Source organism: Oncorhynchus keta, chromosome 28, assembly GCF_023373465.1.
Source record: "Oncorhynchus keta strain PuntledgeMale-10-30-2019 chromosome 28, Oket_V2, whole genome shotgun sequence".
Classification (NCBI taxonomy): domain Eukaryota; kingdom Metazoa; phylum Chordata; class Actinopteri; order Salmoniformes; family Salmonidae; genus Oncorhynchus; species Oncorhynchus keta.
Window position 1 is genome coordinate 66,459,178 of NC_068448.1, and position 14,668 is coordinate 66,473,845.

The 14,668-nt window shown below is 43.2% G+C and overlaps 1 protein-coding gene across 4 annotated transcripts; it reads right to left on the bottom strand.

Moving 5' to 3' along the window:
* Positions 1 to 1,204: 1,204 nt before the first annotated feature.
* LOC118361719 (myoneurin) lies at positions 1,205 to 13,445 on the bottom strand. Of its 4 annotated transcripts, none has more exons than XM_035741879.2 (14): positions 13,309 to 13,445; positions 12,253 to 12,326; positions 11,820 to 12,024; positions 11,583 to 11,652; positions 11,334 to 11,492; positions 11,121 to 11,238; positions 10,946 to 10,996; positions 10,692 to 10,769; positions 10,105 to 10,161; positions 9,874 to 9,933; positions 9,723 to 9,775; positions 9,470 to 9,575; positions 6,426 to 9,244; positions 5,908 to 5,954 (listed from the first exon to the last, which is right to left on the bottom strand). In XM_035741879.2, exons 2-13 carry the CDS (start codon positions 12,283 to 12,285, stop codon positions 8,882 to 8,884), a joined length of 1,353 nt encoding a protein of 450 aa, XP_035597772.1. In that variant the 5' UTR covers positions 12,286 to 12,326; positions 13,309 to 13,445; the 3' UTR covers positions 5,908 to 5,954; positions 6,426 to 8,881. The 4 variants fall into 4 exon arrangements, with proteins under 4 accessions (XP_035597769.1, XP_035597772.1, XP_035597770.1 ...); XM_035741877.2 differs by lacking the exon at positions 13,309 to 13,445 and adding an exon at positions 13,039 to 13,292; XM_035741878.2 differs by lacking the exon at positions 13,309 to 13,445 and adding an exon at positions 12,940 to 13,018.
* Between the last annotated feature and the right edge of the window lie 1,223 nt (positions 13,446 to 14,668).

Below are 14,668 nucleotides of genomic sequence, written 5' to 3' on the forward strand. Positions count from 1 at the left end.
GGGGTCATTGTCCATTTGGAAGACTCATTTGCGACCAAGCTTTAACTTCCTGACTGATGTCTTGAGACGTTGCTTCAATATATCCACATAATTTTCCTCCCTCATGATGCCATCTATTTTGTGAAGTGCACCAGTCCCTCCTGCAGCAAAGCACCCTCACAACATGATGCTGCCACCCCTGTGCTTCACGGTTGGGATGGGTGTTCTTCAGCTTGCAAGCCTCCCCCTTTTTCCTACAAACAACGATGGTCATTATGGCCAAACAGTTATATTTTTGTTTCATCACACCAGAGGACATTTCTCCAAAAAGTACAATCTTTGTCCCCATGTGCAGTTGCAAACTATAGTCTGGCTTTTTTATGGAAGTTTTGGAGCAGTGGCTTCTTCCTTGCTGAGCGGCCTTTCGGGTTATGTCATTATAGGACTCGTTTTACTGTGGATATAGATACTTTTGTACCTGTTTTCTCCAGCATCTTCACAAGGTCCTTTGCTGTAGTTCTGGGATTGATTTGCACTTTTTGCACCAAAGTACGTTCATCTCTCGGAGACAGAACGCATCTCCTTCCTGAGCGGTATGACGGCTGCGTGGTCCAATGGTGTTTATACTATTGTTTGTACAGATGAACGTGGTACCTTCAGGCATTTGGTAACCAGACTTGTAGAGGTCTACAAAATGTTTTATGAGGTCTTGGCTGATTTCTTTAGATTTGTTCCATGATGTCAATCAAAGAGGCACTGAGTATGAAGGTAGGCCTTGAAATACATCCACAGGTACACCTCCAATTGACTCAAATTATGTCAATTAGCCTATTAGAAGCTTCTAAAACCATAACATAATTTTCTGAAATTTTCCAATCTGTTTAACAGCAGTCAACTTTGTGTATGTAAACTTCTGACCCACTGGAATTGTGATACAGTAAATTATAAGTGATGCGGTGAATTATAATGTCTGTAAACAATTGTTGGAAAAATTACTTGTGTCATGCACAAAGCAAATGTCCTAACAGACTTGCCAAAACTATTGTTTGTTAACAAGAAATTTGTGGAGCGGTTGAAAAATGACTCCAACCTAAGTGTATATAAACGTCCGACTTCAACTGTAAGTGCTGTATTTTTCACATATATATATATGTCTTTACTCATCTTAGAATGTTTTTTCCAATTTGACATTAAAGAGTATGTTGTGTAGATCATTGACACAAAATTACAATTAAATCAATTTTAATCCCACTTTGTAACACCAATTTTGGGGGGGAAAATCAAGGTGTGTGAATAAAGAATAGAGCTGTTGAATTAAAAACCTTGACTTTTCATAAATATCCATCCATCTCAATACTACCTCTAGATTCCATAAGACATTAAACCCCATGTTACTGAGATGTGGGATTAAAACCAGAACATTGAACAGAGGACGATTCAGGATGTGTAGAGAAATGCAAAGCCAGGAGATGGTGAGCCTGGCTGTTCTGTGGGTAGGTCCTCAGTGATTATCTCTAGTAATAAACATTTCAAACATACAATAAAATAAATGTTTAGATCTGAATGAGTTCATTTCATTAAAAGATGGAGTGAATTACAAAAAGTTATGCACTTACTACTGTAAGTCGCTGTGGATGAGAGCGTCTGCTACCTTACTAAAATGTAAATGTAATTACATATATGATTTGTCAACATCCACACTATTCACAGTTCTACATCTGACACTACAGCTGATTCATATTGGATCCTGTAGGTCCCGTTGATCCATTCAAAAAGGTTCGATCCACTCCAACCAAGCCTGAGAGTTATGTTAGGATCTGGGTGAGGGGGTCAGAGGTGGTTGAGTCAGGGGTCAGGGCAGGGGTCATTGTCCAAAGTTCTAATGATGATGATCTGCTCCATGTCTTCGACAGGGTAGGCTGGATCACAGTGGGAGAGTGAGGAAGAGAAGTTGGAGGAAGATGTACGCAACTGTTCTACTAGAACACTGAGAGGGTTTGGGCTCAAGTTAGGGGTCGTTGGTTCATGGTTGTCTGCCTCCTCGAGGTCAGGGTTGCCTGGCTCCTCGAGGTCAGGGTTGTCTGGCTCCTCGGGGTCAGGGTTGCCTGGCTCCTCGGGGTCAGGGTTGCCTGGCTCCTCGGGGTCAGGGTTGCCTGGCTCCTCGGGGTCAGGGTTGCCTGGCTCCTCGGGGTCAGGGTTGCCTGGCTCCTCGTGCATGGGGCTGGGCGCATCGCGGGAGATTAGCCCCTGGTGGTCGATAGGAATGTTGTGGAGGAGAACCCATTCTGGAACCGCCATTGGAACTGGAGAACACACACACAGGTTAACATAGATGGCCAAAAGGATAAGTTGGCACACACACACACATCTCACCTAAGTGTTGTCTCTCTTGGTGTTTCTTCAGGCTGCTCAGGCCAGCGTAGGTGTTTCCACACAGCTCACATGTCACACGCTGCTTAACAGCTGAGTCTCCACCTACACACACATACAGCAAACACACACACCCAAATATTTCCCCATTCTCTACAACTAGGCTCAGGAGTCTTTCCTGGTCAAGTCACATGGTCAGGAAAAACTCAGCAACATCTATAATCTCCATATCAACTCCTTTATCAGTCTATCCATCGCTTCCATCTTCTTCCCGCTACACTTCTATATGGTCCCTTCTTCTCCATCCTCTATTCTTTACCTACATCTCTCTCTCTCTCTCTCTCTCTCTCCTCTTCCAAGTGACTCTCTCCATCTTGTGTTTACTCTCCACTCCAGGACAGATGCCCTTCTAGGACACAGTAGATCTACACAACTAACAGACAGCTTGCTTGTCATCTTTTCCCTTGGATAGATTTAAGTATTCAAAGTGGTTGGTTCTCACGTGTGTGTGTGTTCGGTAGACTCACCGTTGTGGATGCGGGAGTGTTTGTTGAGTTCTCGTTTGGTAATGAAGGCCTTCTGACACACCAAACACTCGTGTGGAGCTTCACCTGGAAAACACACAGAAACACAGACGCGCGTGCACACACACGTCAGAGAATACAGGGACACATGATCACACACACGTCAGATAAAACAGGGACACATGATCTCACACACACACACACACGTCAGAGAAAACAGGGACACATGATCTCACACACACGTCAGAGAATACAGGGACACATGATCTCACACACACGTCAGATAAAACAGGGACACATGATCACACACACACGTCAGAGAATACAGGGACACATGATCACACACACACACCATCAATACTAATTTAACTGGTAATGTTTCTCTTTGCTTCAGTGTGTTACCTGTGTGTTTGCGTTTGTGTGTGATGAGAGAGGAAGAGACGGAGAAGGCCATCCCACAATCGTCACATTGGTAAGGTTTCTCTCCTGTGTGGATCCTCATGTGATAGGTCAGAGTGCTGGCCTGGGCAAAACCCTTCCCACACTGTTCACACACATACGGCTTCTCTCCACTGTGCTTCCTATATGGACACACACACAGGTAGATAGATACACACAAATAGGTCTTCTCTCCAAACATGCATGCACACTCAGACACACACAATCCTACCTGCAGTGTATCTTGTAGTTAGATGAGGTAGCGAACTGCAGCCCACATTGTTCACAGGTGTAAGGTTTCTCTTCTCCGTGGTACATTCGACAGTGAGCCACCAACTGACACTTCTGGGCAAAACCCTTGTCACACTGAGAACATGCAAACGGCTTCTCTCCTAGAAAGGCAGAGAGACAGTTAGGTTGTCTCACACCTGTACGTGTATGCGGAGGAGTGTGTATGTGTGTCTTACCCGTGTGTATGCTAGCTATGTGTGTGTCTCTTACCTGTGTGTATACGGAGGTGAGTCTTGAGCTGGTTTCCCTGTGTGAAGGCTCGGGAACAGAAGAGACACTGGAAAGGTTTCACTCCTTTATGGATCCTCATGTGTCTCCTCAGGCTACTGATCTCAGAGAACTCTTTGTTACACTCAGCACACACTGGCTTCTCTTTCACCTGTTGGTTCTTCAACCCAGCCTTCCACTCATCCCCCTCTCCATCGCTCAATCTGCTCTCCTTCAGTTTCCCTCTTCCTCTTCCTCTGCCTCTCCCTCTCTTCTTTCCTCTCCTCTCTCCACTGCTCCTCCTTTGCCTCTTGACAGGTTTCAATGATGAAGGGCTGAGCTCTGTCTCGTTCTCCTCAACGATCTGAAGGTCTGACACCTTCAACGACAGATCCCTCCTCATTCCTCCTCCTCCCCTCCCCCTTCCCCTCCCCCTCCCTCTGCCCCTCTGAGGCTGGGAGACTGTGGTGTCATCTTGGGTGTCATTATGACTAGGTGATGTTGGGTTGCTAGGCAAGGGTTGGTTTTGAGGTGTGGCCTTGGGCTTTCTTCCCTTTCTTTTCCTCGCTCCTCTTCGGGGGGATGTTGGGGGGCTTGGGGAGGGAGGGGTGTACTCTGGATCTCCCCGCTCTTCTTCCTCCTCCCTCTCTACCGAGCCCCCTCCAGAAACGCAGGACAAGGGCTTGAACGCCTCTGGGCTGGGGGGTGAAGCTAAGCAATGGGGGGAGGTGGTAGGTGAGGCTGACTCTATCCTCATCTCCCGTTGGCTGTCAGACTTGTCTATCAGGTGACGCTCTGCCTCCCTCATCCCCAAGAACACCGCCGCTCCCAGCACGGCCTCCGACCCATCACTGTTATCATGGCAACCACAAATAAACAAGAGATCAATAACTAAAACTGGTAAACAACAGATTAACAACAATATCGTATCCTACATAGCAAAGGAGTTTGGTGGCACCTTAAATTGGGAGGACGGGCTCATAGTAATGGCTGGAATAGAATAAAAGGAATGCTTTCCATGTGTTTGATACCATTCCATTCACTCCATTCCTGCCCTCAGCAGCCTCCTGTGATACATAGTTATTGTGATGGTATGATGGTGGTGTAGTCATATTATACAAAAGGAGTAGTAGGGGAGCTTACACACCTTTTGATTTGATGAATAGTATTGCCACACCTATTGCTAAATTAGCTTCGTACACACCTGTCAGTGAGTAGTTCTCCAGAATAGATGTATTTCAGCAGGGTGTTCAGGGCCTGCTCACTGACAAACTCCGGGTTAAGGGTTGTGACCAGGTGACCTCTGTCAGGCAGTGCGGAGAAGAACCCGCTAAACGCTGCCAGGACATTACGGTGCGCTCGGAACAGCGTGTCGCCCACGACGACCGTAATGTCACACAGAACGTTGCTTTCCCGCTGCCAACGCAGCTGCTCCAACAGGTGCTCGCTGTGGGCCAGCTGTGACATTACTGCTTCCAGGTTCACGCTGGGGGTCAAACTGCAGGGAGGGGAATTAATTTCAACCGGATAGTTTAACTAACAGTGCAATACCTTTACTAAAAGGTCTTTATGTCAGAGGAGATAGTGTGCTTGCAAGGTTGTTGCGGTTTATATTTGAGAAAGGCTAGGACAGGTCCAACCTCAAACTGACAGTATTTAAAGGGGAAATCTACATCCATTTCTGGACGTATAAATGAATTATATATCTTCATGGATTCTTGAAGAATATATCTTAGAAATGCCTAATGAGCTTAGTTTACTGTCACACTTCATTAGAAGCCAAAATATAAGCTTGTTTAACTCCAATGTTTGTAAACATTGTAAATATAAACAAACACTGTAAAAGCTAAAATCATGATTAAAACTATGTTGATATCTTGGATGGTCAGTCCTTGCATCCATATTCCTATGATTTTGAGAGTGGTTACATTTCTCCATGTCCAGCCCAAATCTTTTTACCAAAACATTATTGTTTAAACAGTCAATATTTTCTCTCCCAAAATAATAATAGCTTATCCATTTACCATTCTAGTTCTTTCCTTCTCTTTCCCTCAGCAAGATACACATAATACATTTACATAAACACACATGTACTCACCCTTTATAATAATGTTAATGTTTGGTTGAAAGTGTGTATCGGGTGTTCTGTTGGGATAAAAATAAGTGATTGAAATGAATACACAATTACAACCACAACACTCATTTCATCGAACAGTTTAGCCAACATTATGAAAATAAAAGTTCCTCAGTTCCATAGCTAACTGCCCTACAGCTAACCGCGAAAATCAGCTACGTTCTGTTGAACCATTACTCATATATCAATTTAATTGTGAATCATTTCCTATGCTATAATTATAAATGTACATTAAGATAAACGTTCATGAAGTTTGAAACCATTTAATCTCTCTTAAATGTTGATTTCGCGGATAAATTACTGTTAATAACAAAGCGCTCTTATTTCGAAATACGACGAGCGCGGTAAACTAGCGAAGTTAGTCCATTTTAAAATGACGGGACATTCAGGAGGGTAACCACATGTGCAAACATAACATAAAAAATATCTGAAATGTAGAAACAGAGCATATAGACGGATTTAAATGTGTAAAATGAGAATACCGTATTTTATAAATCCTTTTACGAAGTAGCCATTTTCGGATGACGTCAGACCACGACTCCAGTCCACTGCTCAGGTCTCGCGTTGTTTGAAAATATACATTAAAACGTTTATATGAAGTGGAAAGACAAACTGGTTCATGTCTCTGTATTGAATAGAAATCATATTTACAATCCAAACAGGAACGTGACAGTGCATTTATTTAGTACTGTATAGAACAATCCCTACTTTCTTGCTGTTTGTGCCCAACAATGTTTGTACCGTTTTGTGCTGCTACCATGTTGTGTCGCTGCCATGCTGTTGGCGTCTTATGTAATAATATAATAATATAATATATAATAATATATACCATTTTGCCATGTATGTCTCTCTTGTTTTATGTCTCTCTTGTCGTGATGTGTGTTTTGTCCTATATTTTTAATCCCAGCCCCCATCCACGCAGAGGCCTTTTGGTAGGCCGTCATTGTAAATAAGAATTTGTTCTCAACTGACTTGCCTAGTTAAATAAAGATGAAATAAAACAGTGTCGAGAAATAACTAAAACATGAACAACATTGAGTCCAATCTTTTAAATGTAATTGAGCTAATCTTCATAAAGCTAAAAAATAAACATTGTAAAATCAACTCTACTGTTTCCCTTTATTAAAATACAACCAGTTGTCCATGTATGATGCAGTATTCAGTTTTATTTAGTTAACAGCAACATTGCAGCCTGGGAGGGTTGAAGATCAGGGTTGGTCGATTGAGGTTTGATTAGTGTGTGTGTTTTTCTGAATGTGTGCGTGTAGGTAGTATGTAGGTAGGTATGCATGCGTATACAGTGCCGTGCGAAAGTATTCGGCCCCCTTGAACTTTGCGACCTTTTGCCACATTTCAGGCTTCAGACATAAAGATATAAAACTGTATTTTTTTGTGAAGAATCAACAACAAGTGGGACACAATCATGAAGTGGAACGACATTTATTGGATATTCCAAACTTTTTTAACAAATCAAAAACGGAAAAATTGGGCGTGCAAAATTATTCAGCCCCTTTACTTTCAGTGCAGCAAACTCTCTCCAGAAGTTCCGTGAGGATCTCTGTCAACGTTGACCTAAATGACTAATGATGATAAATACAATCCACCTGTGTGTAATCAAGTCTCCGTATAAATGCACCTGCACTGTGATAGTCTCAGAGGTCCGTTAAAAGCGCAAAGAGCATCATGAAGAACAAGGAACACACCAGGCAGGTCCGAGATACTGTTGTGAAGAAGTTTAAAGCCGGATTTGGATACAAAAAGATTTCCCAAGCTTTAAACATCCCAAGGAGCACTGTGCAAGTGATAATATTGAAATGGAAGGAGTATCAGACCACTGCAAATCTACCAAGACCTGGCCGTCCCTCTAAACTTTCAGCTCATACAAGGAGAAGACTGATCAGAGATGGAGCCAAGAGGCCCATGATCACTCTGGATGAACTGCAGAGATCTACAGCTGAGGTGGGAGACTCTGTCCATAGGACAACAATCAGTCGTATATTGCACAAATCTGGCCTTTATGGAAGAGTGGCAAGAAGAAAGCCATTTCTTAAAGATATCCATAAAAAGTGTCGTTTAAAGTTTGCCACAAGCCACCTGGGAGACACACCAAACATGTGGAAGAAGGTGCTCTGGTCAGATGAAACCAAAATTGAACTTTTTGGCAACAATGCAAAACGTTACGTTTGGCGTAAAAGCAACACAGCTCATCACCCTGAACACACCATCCCCACTGTCAAACATGGTGGTGGCAGCATCATGGTTTGGGCCTGCTTTTCTTCAGCAGGGACAGGTAAGATGGTTAAAATTGATGGGAAGATGGATGGAGCCAAATACAGGACCATTCTGGAATAAAACCTGATGGAGTCTGCAAAAGACCTGAGATTGGGAAGGAGATTTGTCTTCCAACAAGACAATGATCCAAAACATAAAGCAAAATCTACAATGGAATGGTTCAAAAATAAACATATCCAGGTGTTAGAATGGCCAAGTCAAAGTCCAGACCTGAATCCAATTGAGAATCTGTGGAAAGAACTGAAAACTGCTGTTCACAAATGCTCTCCATCCAACCTCACTGAGCTCGAGCTGTTTTGCAAGGAGGAATGGGAAAAGATTTCAGTCTCTTGATGTGCAAAACTGATAGAGAAATACCCCAAGCGACTTACAGCTGTAATCGCAGCAAAAGGTGGCGCTACAAAGTATTAACTTAAGGGGGCTGAATAATTTTGCACGCCCAATTTCAGTTTTTGATTTGTTAAAAAAGTTTGAAATATCCAATAAATGTCGTTCCACTTCATGATCGTGTCCCACTTGTTGTTGATTCTTCACAAAAAAATACAGTTTTATATCTTTATGTTTGAAGCCTGAAATGTGGCAAAAGGTCGCAAAGTTCAAGGGGGCTGAATACTTTCGCAAGGCACTGTATATATGTATGTATGTGTTACAGAGGAGGAAGGCCTATGTGGTGCACGTTGCAGTATGGCTGTATGAGGTATCTGGCAGTAGACCAGAGGATATCGGTGCAGCTGAGTCCAGTACAGTGGTCGTAGCAGCCAGGGACCATGGAGACCAGCACACCCAGAGGAGCCAGGAAACCCAGGGTGAAACCTCCTGCTGCCTGGACACCTCCCACCAGATCTGACCACACACCTCTCTTCTCCTGTAACAGCTGTTTCTCCTCCTTGACATCCTCATCTTTCTTCTCATTCTCCTCTCTTTCTATCCTCTCCTCCACTCTCTGCTTCTCCTCTTTCTCTACCCTCTCATCTCTTTGCTCCTGCACCTCCTCATCAGAGGACTCATCCTGGAATAGGAAGTGAACACATACATTTCGCAACAGAGCATCCCCCTAGTGTGTGTGAAGGCAGCCTGCCTCCCATCTAAGTCCTACCCAACCCTAAGCTCACACTGTCCTGTAGTACTACCTGATCACCAAACAGTGAAGACAACACTACAGACAAGCACTTCTGCACTTTGGGGGAAGATGTGAAAAGAGTGATAGGTCATATGTTGTGTGTATGCGACCCACCATCCTACGTGGCAGTAGACCCATTTCCTCCGCTAGAGAGATGGAGCGCTGAGTGGCTGCAGACAGAGTCCCATCTAACGCCATGTAACGCCCCTCTCCTCCATTTCTAAAAACAGAGAAATAGAGAGGGAAAGACAGGGGGAAAGAGAGAAAGGATATTAAAAAAAGAGAGGGTATTACAAAGAATGTGCCAAAATTAGAGAGTGATGCGTGAGGGATGTTATGATTGAGTGTGTGTGTGTGTGTGTGTTACACTAGGGCCTCTGCCAGTTGGCTCTCCAGATCCTTCATCTTCTCCTTCAGATCCTGAGAACAGAGAAACACACAACATAAAGCCCACAGTGTGTATCAGTTAGATGTGTGAGGTCTACTTCAGGCATATGTAAAATGTGTGTGTGTTGTACCTGTGCGATGGAGGAGTACTCTGTGAGGGACTGCTCCAGCTGCTCAATAACAAAGTCCTTCTGTAGGGGAGACACACAAAGAGATGTTGGGCACTGGCCAGCCAGATAATAGACTGCAATGGACCTAATTTAAACTGGCAAGGCATGTGGCATGTCTAAAGAACATTTATTGGGAATTTAAGGGAATATTTGAAATGTAAACATTATTTTCAATATGTAGTTATTACATACCTTATGTATGACCTCATACCTCTGATCCAGGGCGAGTCTGCTCTCCTCTAGCCGTAGCTGTTTCACACACACACACACACACACACACACACACACACACACACACACACACACACACACACACACACACACACTTAATAGTTGGGCTGGAACAAAAGCGTGTGGCCTCCCAGGAGCACAATCACCGCCCTGTGATCTGGTGGAAGGACCACAATCACCCTCCCGCCACAATCACCCTCCCATGATCTGGTGGAAGGACCACAATCACCCCCTGTGATCTGGTGGAAAGACCACGATCACCCCCCTGTGATCTGGTGGAAGGACCACAATCACCCCCCTCCCTGTGATCTGGTGGAGGGATATCAATCCCACCCCTGTGACCTGGTGGAAGGATATCAATCCCCCCCTTGTGATCTGGTGGAAGGATATCAATCACCCCCTTGTGATCTGGTGGAAGGATATCAATCACCCCCTTGTGATCTGGTGGAAGGATATCAATCACCCCCTTGTGATCTGGTGGAAGGATATCAATCACCCTCCTGTGATCTGGTGGTATCAGATGATATCCGAGCATGTATGTGTGCTACCTGTAAGGCCTGTAGAGCATTGCTGAGGTCAGCGATCTTCTTCTTGTCAGTGGCTCTATCTGGTATAATACGGGACATCTAAGGAGAGGAAGAGAGACATTGCAAGAGAGAGAGACACAGAGAGAGAACAGAACAGTTCAGTGATGTTTTGAGGACAACAAATTAATATTATGCATCCATGTTGGCTGGCCAGTGAAATGTTCAGTTTGTCTGTTCTAACAGGGTCAAAGGTCAAGGCTTAGAGGTCATCATACCTCACTGCCAATGGTCTCGATCTGGTCTTCCAAAATCTCCTTCTCTTTCTCCTGCCGGAACAAGGGATGAAAACAACATCAGTTTATCAACACTCTATATCTTTCCTTGGCACTTCCCAACCGTATATATGGTTTCTTGGTTACTATTGCTCTACACCACTTCATGGTAACCCACCAGTTGTTTGATGTAGGACTCCAGGTTGCCCGTAGCGCCGTCCTTCTCAGCTGATAAGCTCCGGATCTCCTCCAGCTCATCCATCAGCTGCTCTGCATCATGGATCGACTGCTTCATCCTGATAAACACACAAATAATGATGAACATTTTGATTGATGTTTACATTTGACCAGGTTGTGCAGTGCAGTGTGTCTACATGGTTGCTACTGTTACCCTTTGACTTGGTTGCGCAGTGCAGCGTTCTCAGTGCGTAGCAGTGTGTTGTTGTCATCGGCTAACTCCACTGTTCTCTGCAGCTCTGAGTTCAATTGCTTTAGTCTGCTTCGGGAATACACCAACTCTGCTAGAACGTCACTCCTCTCCTCTGCACTCCTACAACACACGTTAGAAAGTAGTAAATACACCAACTCTGCTATCACAACAGCACTACAACAGGCAATGGGAGTTGTCTGGGGCACTCACAGGTCTGCAGAGTTGAGGATTCTCTCCTCCTCTGACACGAACAGCCTGACAAACTCATCATTTTGCATACCTACACAGGGGACAGGAACGAAGAGAGAAAGGACCAAGAGTTACCAACACTTCACTGATGTGCCAATGAATCTGACTACCAGCTGAATGTTTGGAACATCAAGAGCCATAGAGAGGAAGAATCAGAATTGGAAAGAATGGCCGATTGCCCGACCAGTCGACTCTCACCAGTAGAAGATGGCGTGACCACTAGCCCTCCCTCATCCTCCCATTGGCCTTCCTCGGCATGCCCCTGGTACCAGCCCCACCGTTCATCCTCCCATTGCCGTTGCCCATGGTGAGCGTTGAGGAGAGCCGGGAGGTCGAGCACCGAGCATGATGTCACACCGTGGGAGCCACAGCCCTGTAGACCCAGCTGCTGCAGCTGTCCCGCCTACATTAGAACCACAACTTCCTTAGGAAAGGCTTTCAGTCTACATACACAACTCTCAAAGAGCTAACAAATTACTATAAAGCAAAAACAATAGCAGGATACTAGTACAGTATTCAGGTGAGCTTTATTGACATTAAACTGAAATAACCCAATGTTGCCAAAGCAATAAAAAAGGACATTGAAAAAAAACATTTGTTGGCAGAATATGAACATATTCTAGCTACAGACCTCAATGGGGAAGGAGACGGTCCTGCGCAGCATTCTCCTTCCAAGCCTCAATGCCAATGGAAATCTTTGTCCCCCTTGAGAGAGAATCAGAACACTTCACACTATTTCTAGGATTCAGACAGTGTTGTTTAGTCAGCTCTACTGATAAAAGTATTGTGGTATAATTCGCAATAAAATCAAATGTGGAGATAAAGGCAAGTTAATAGCTATATACTTGGAAAGCTACATCATTTCTGAGCTTGAAAAAGAATGCCAAATAAGTACAGCGTGCGTTTATGAAGTCATAATATAAACATCGCCTTGATGTCGTCACAGTAGCTAACAAAGGACAAGCCTCTAAAGGCTAAGCTAAGTAGCTAGCTAGCTGTCCTTTTCAACAGCCTGAAAGCGAACAACTGATGTTTTAGCTAGGAAAATGTGTTCAGTTTCAGTTTCCAGCTACTTTTATAGCAATGTTGTTACTTTTATATCTTAGTTAGCTAAGCTAACTTTAGTAAACATTAATTGCGATCCAGAGCTATCTAAAACTGTTAGCTACCTAACCAAGCTAATGAATATGTTTCCATCAATTAGCTAAAAGTGATGTAATATATTATTGGCCGATTCAAGTCTTTTTTTATTAAATACAATTATTTTTAACTAGCTAATTATTCCAGTTCCATCTAACTACTCATCTGTCTCTCTCACCAAACGACCGTGGGCCACTGCCCTGGGCACAAGCAACTCAACATCTACCCAATCAGTACTCAGTTTCATTATTGTCCCCTCACTTGACTGATCACCCACCTCAACAGTCACCAGTCCAGTAGTAATACAATTTGGCCAAGTACTTTACACTCTTTTACGACTTAGAAGTGATTAAATATGTCTAAAGTTTTCAGACTAGCTTCTACGCTCGGTCGACCACAATTGAATGGACTGCCTGAGTTGGACAGCTTGCAGAACTGTTCTCAACACTGCCAATAGTTTCATGATGTGGTGTAACCCATGTCTGATTGTTGTTGTGTTAACATATTAAAAACGCATAGGCTTCCTGTGTATCATGTCCATACAGACCTCAGTCAATGATGTGTATAACTAACACAAGATAGAATAGAGCCTGTCGTGTCCAAATAGCAAATTAATCAGTAAGCACAACATAGAGGGGGGAGGTGGCAGAGCTAGTGAGATCCTGTTGGCGCGTTCAAGCGTTTATTTTTATATTTTCGTTTGGGAACGCCTTGTCTGTGAAGTGCGCATGTGCAATAACTCGCCCTACTAAACAGCTCCTATTTGTGACATTTTGGCCGTACTCCTTTAAATCTCCATGTTTCAAATGTAGGTGCTACAAGGCAGAAATTGGTGTCACATGAAGCTTTACCATTTGCTCTGTAATATGAATAGTATATTGATTTCAATACACATTTTCTTGCATTTATTTATTAATATAACAAAATATAAACATGAATGTTGGCTAATGTTTCAATATATTGTTGATCATAAAATAGCCTACTCTATAGATCCAGAGTGAGACTGTTACTTTTAGAGTTATGACCAATTTACAAGCGTTACCAACAGAGGGAATGTGAAAATGGGTTAAAAATGGTCGCCCTCTGCTGGTGATTTGAAGGATGTGTTATGAAGCAAAAGGAGAGCTGTTTTACGTATTTTTTTAATTGAACCCTTATTTAACTAGGCAAGCCAGTTAAGAACAAATTATTATTTACAATGATGGCCTACCCCAGCCAAACCCAGACGACGCTGGGCCAATTGTGAAATTTCTCAGAGTATAAAATGGGGCATAACTTTAAAACTATCAGATATCCCACTCTGGAAATGTGATATGCCTGTACAGTATATTATGTTAAACAATATATAGAAACATTTGCCAAATATTCTTTATATTTTCAAATATTCATATATATATATATGAATGTGTATGTAATATATGTGTATGTAATACATGTTTTATTGTCACATACATGAATATGATACAATTGTCTGATACACCAGGTTGATGTGTCAGATGAGAGATATTGGAGAAAGGTTGATCATGGACATTTGGCAGAGTGCTGTGTGATCATGTTAACATTTCATTTCTCCAAGAGAGCTGAGTGGCTACTGAGAAAATATGCAGCCTTTGCAGGTACTGTGTGTCTTTATGTCTGTGTATGTATATAATGTATTATTTACACAGTAGTCTTAATTCCATCTCAATTACCACTAACATTATGTGTGAGATTGCTGTGTGTTTTGTGTCTGATCATGTGTTTGTGTGGCTAGGTACTGTGTGTTGTCCTGGTCACCTCATCGGTTGCACATGCTCAGACCGTTCACCTGGGAAGATGCCCCACACCCCCAATTCAACAGGACTTCAACATCAGCCAAGATAACTGCACGCACAATGTGTTAATTGAGATGGAATTTATCACACATT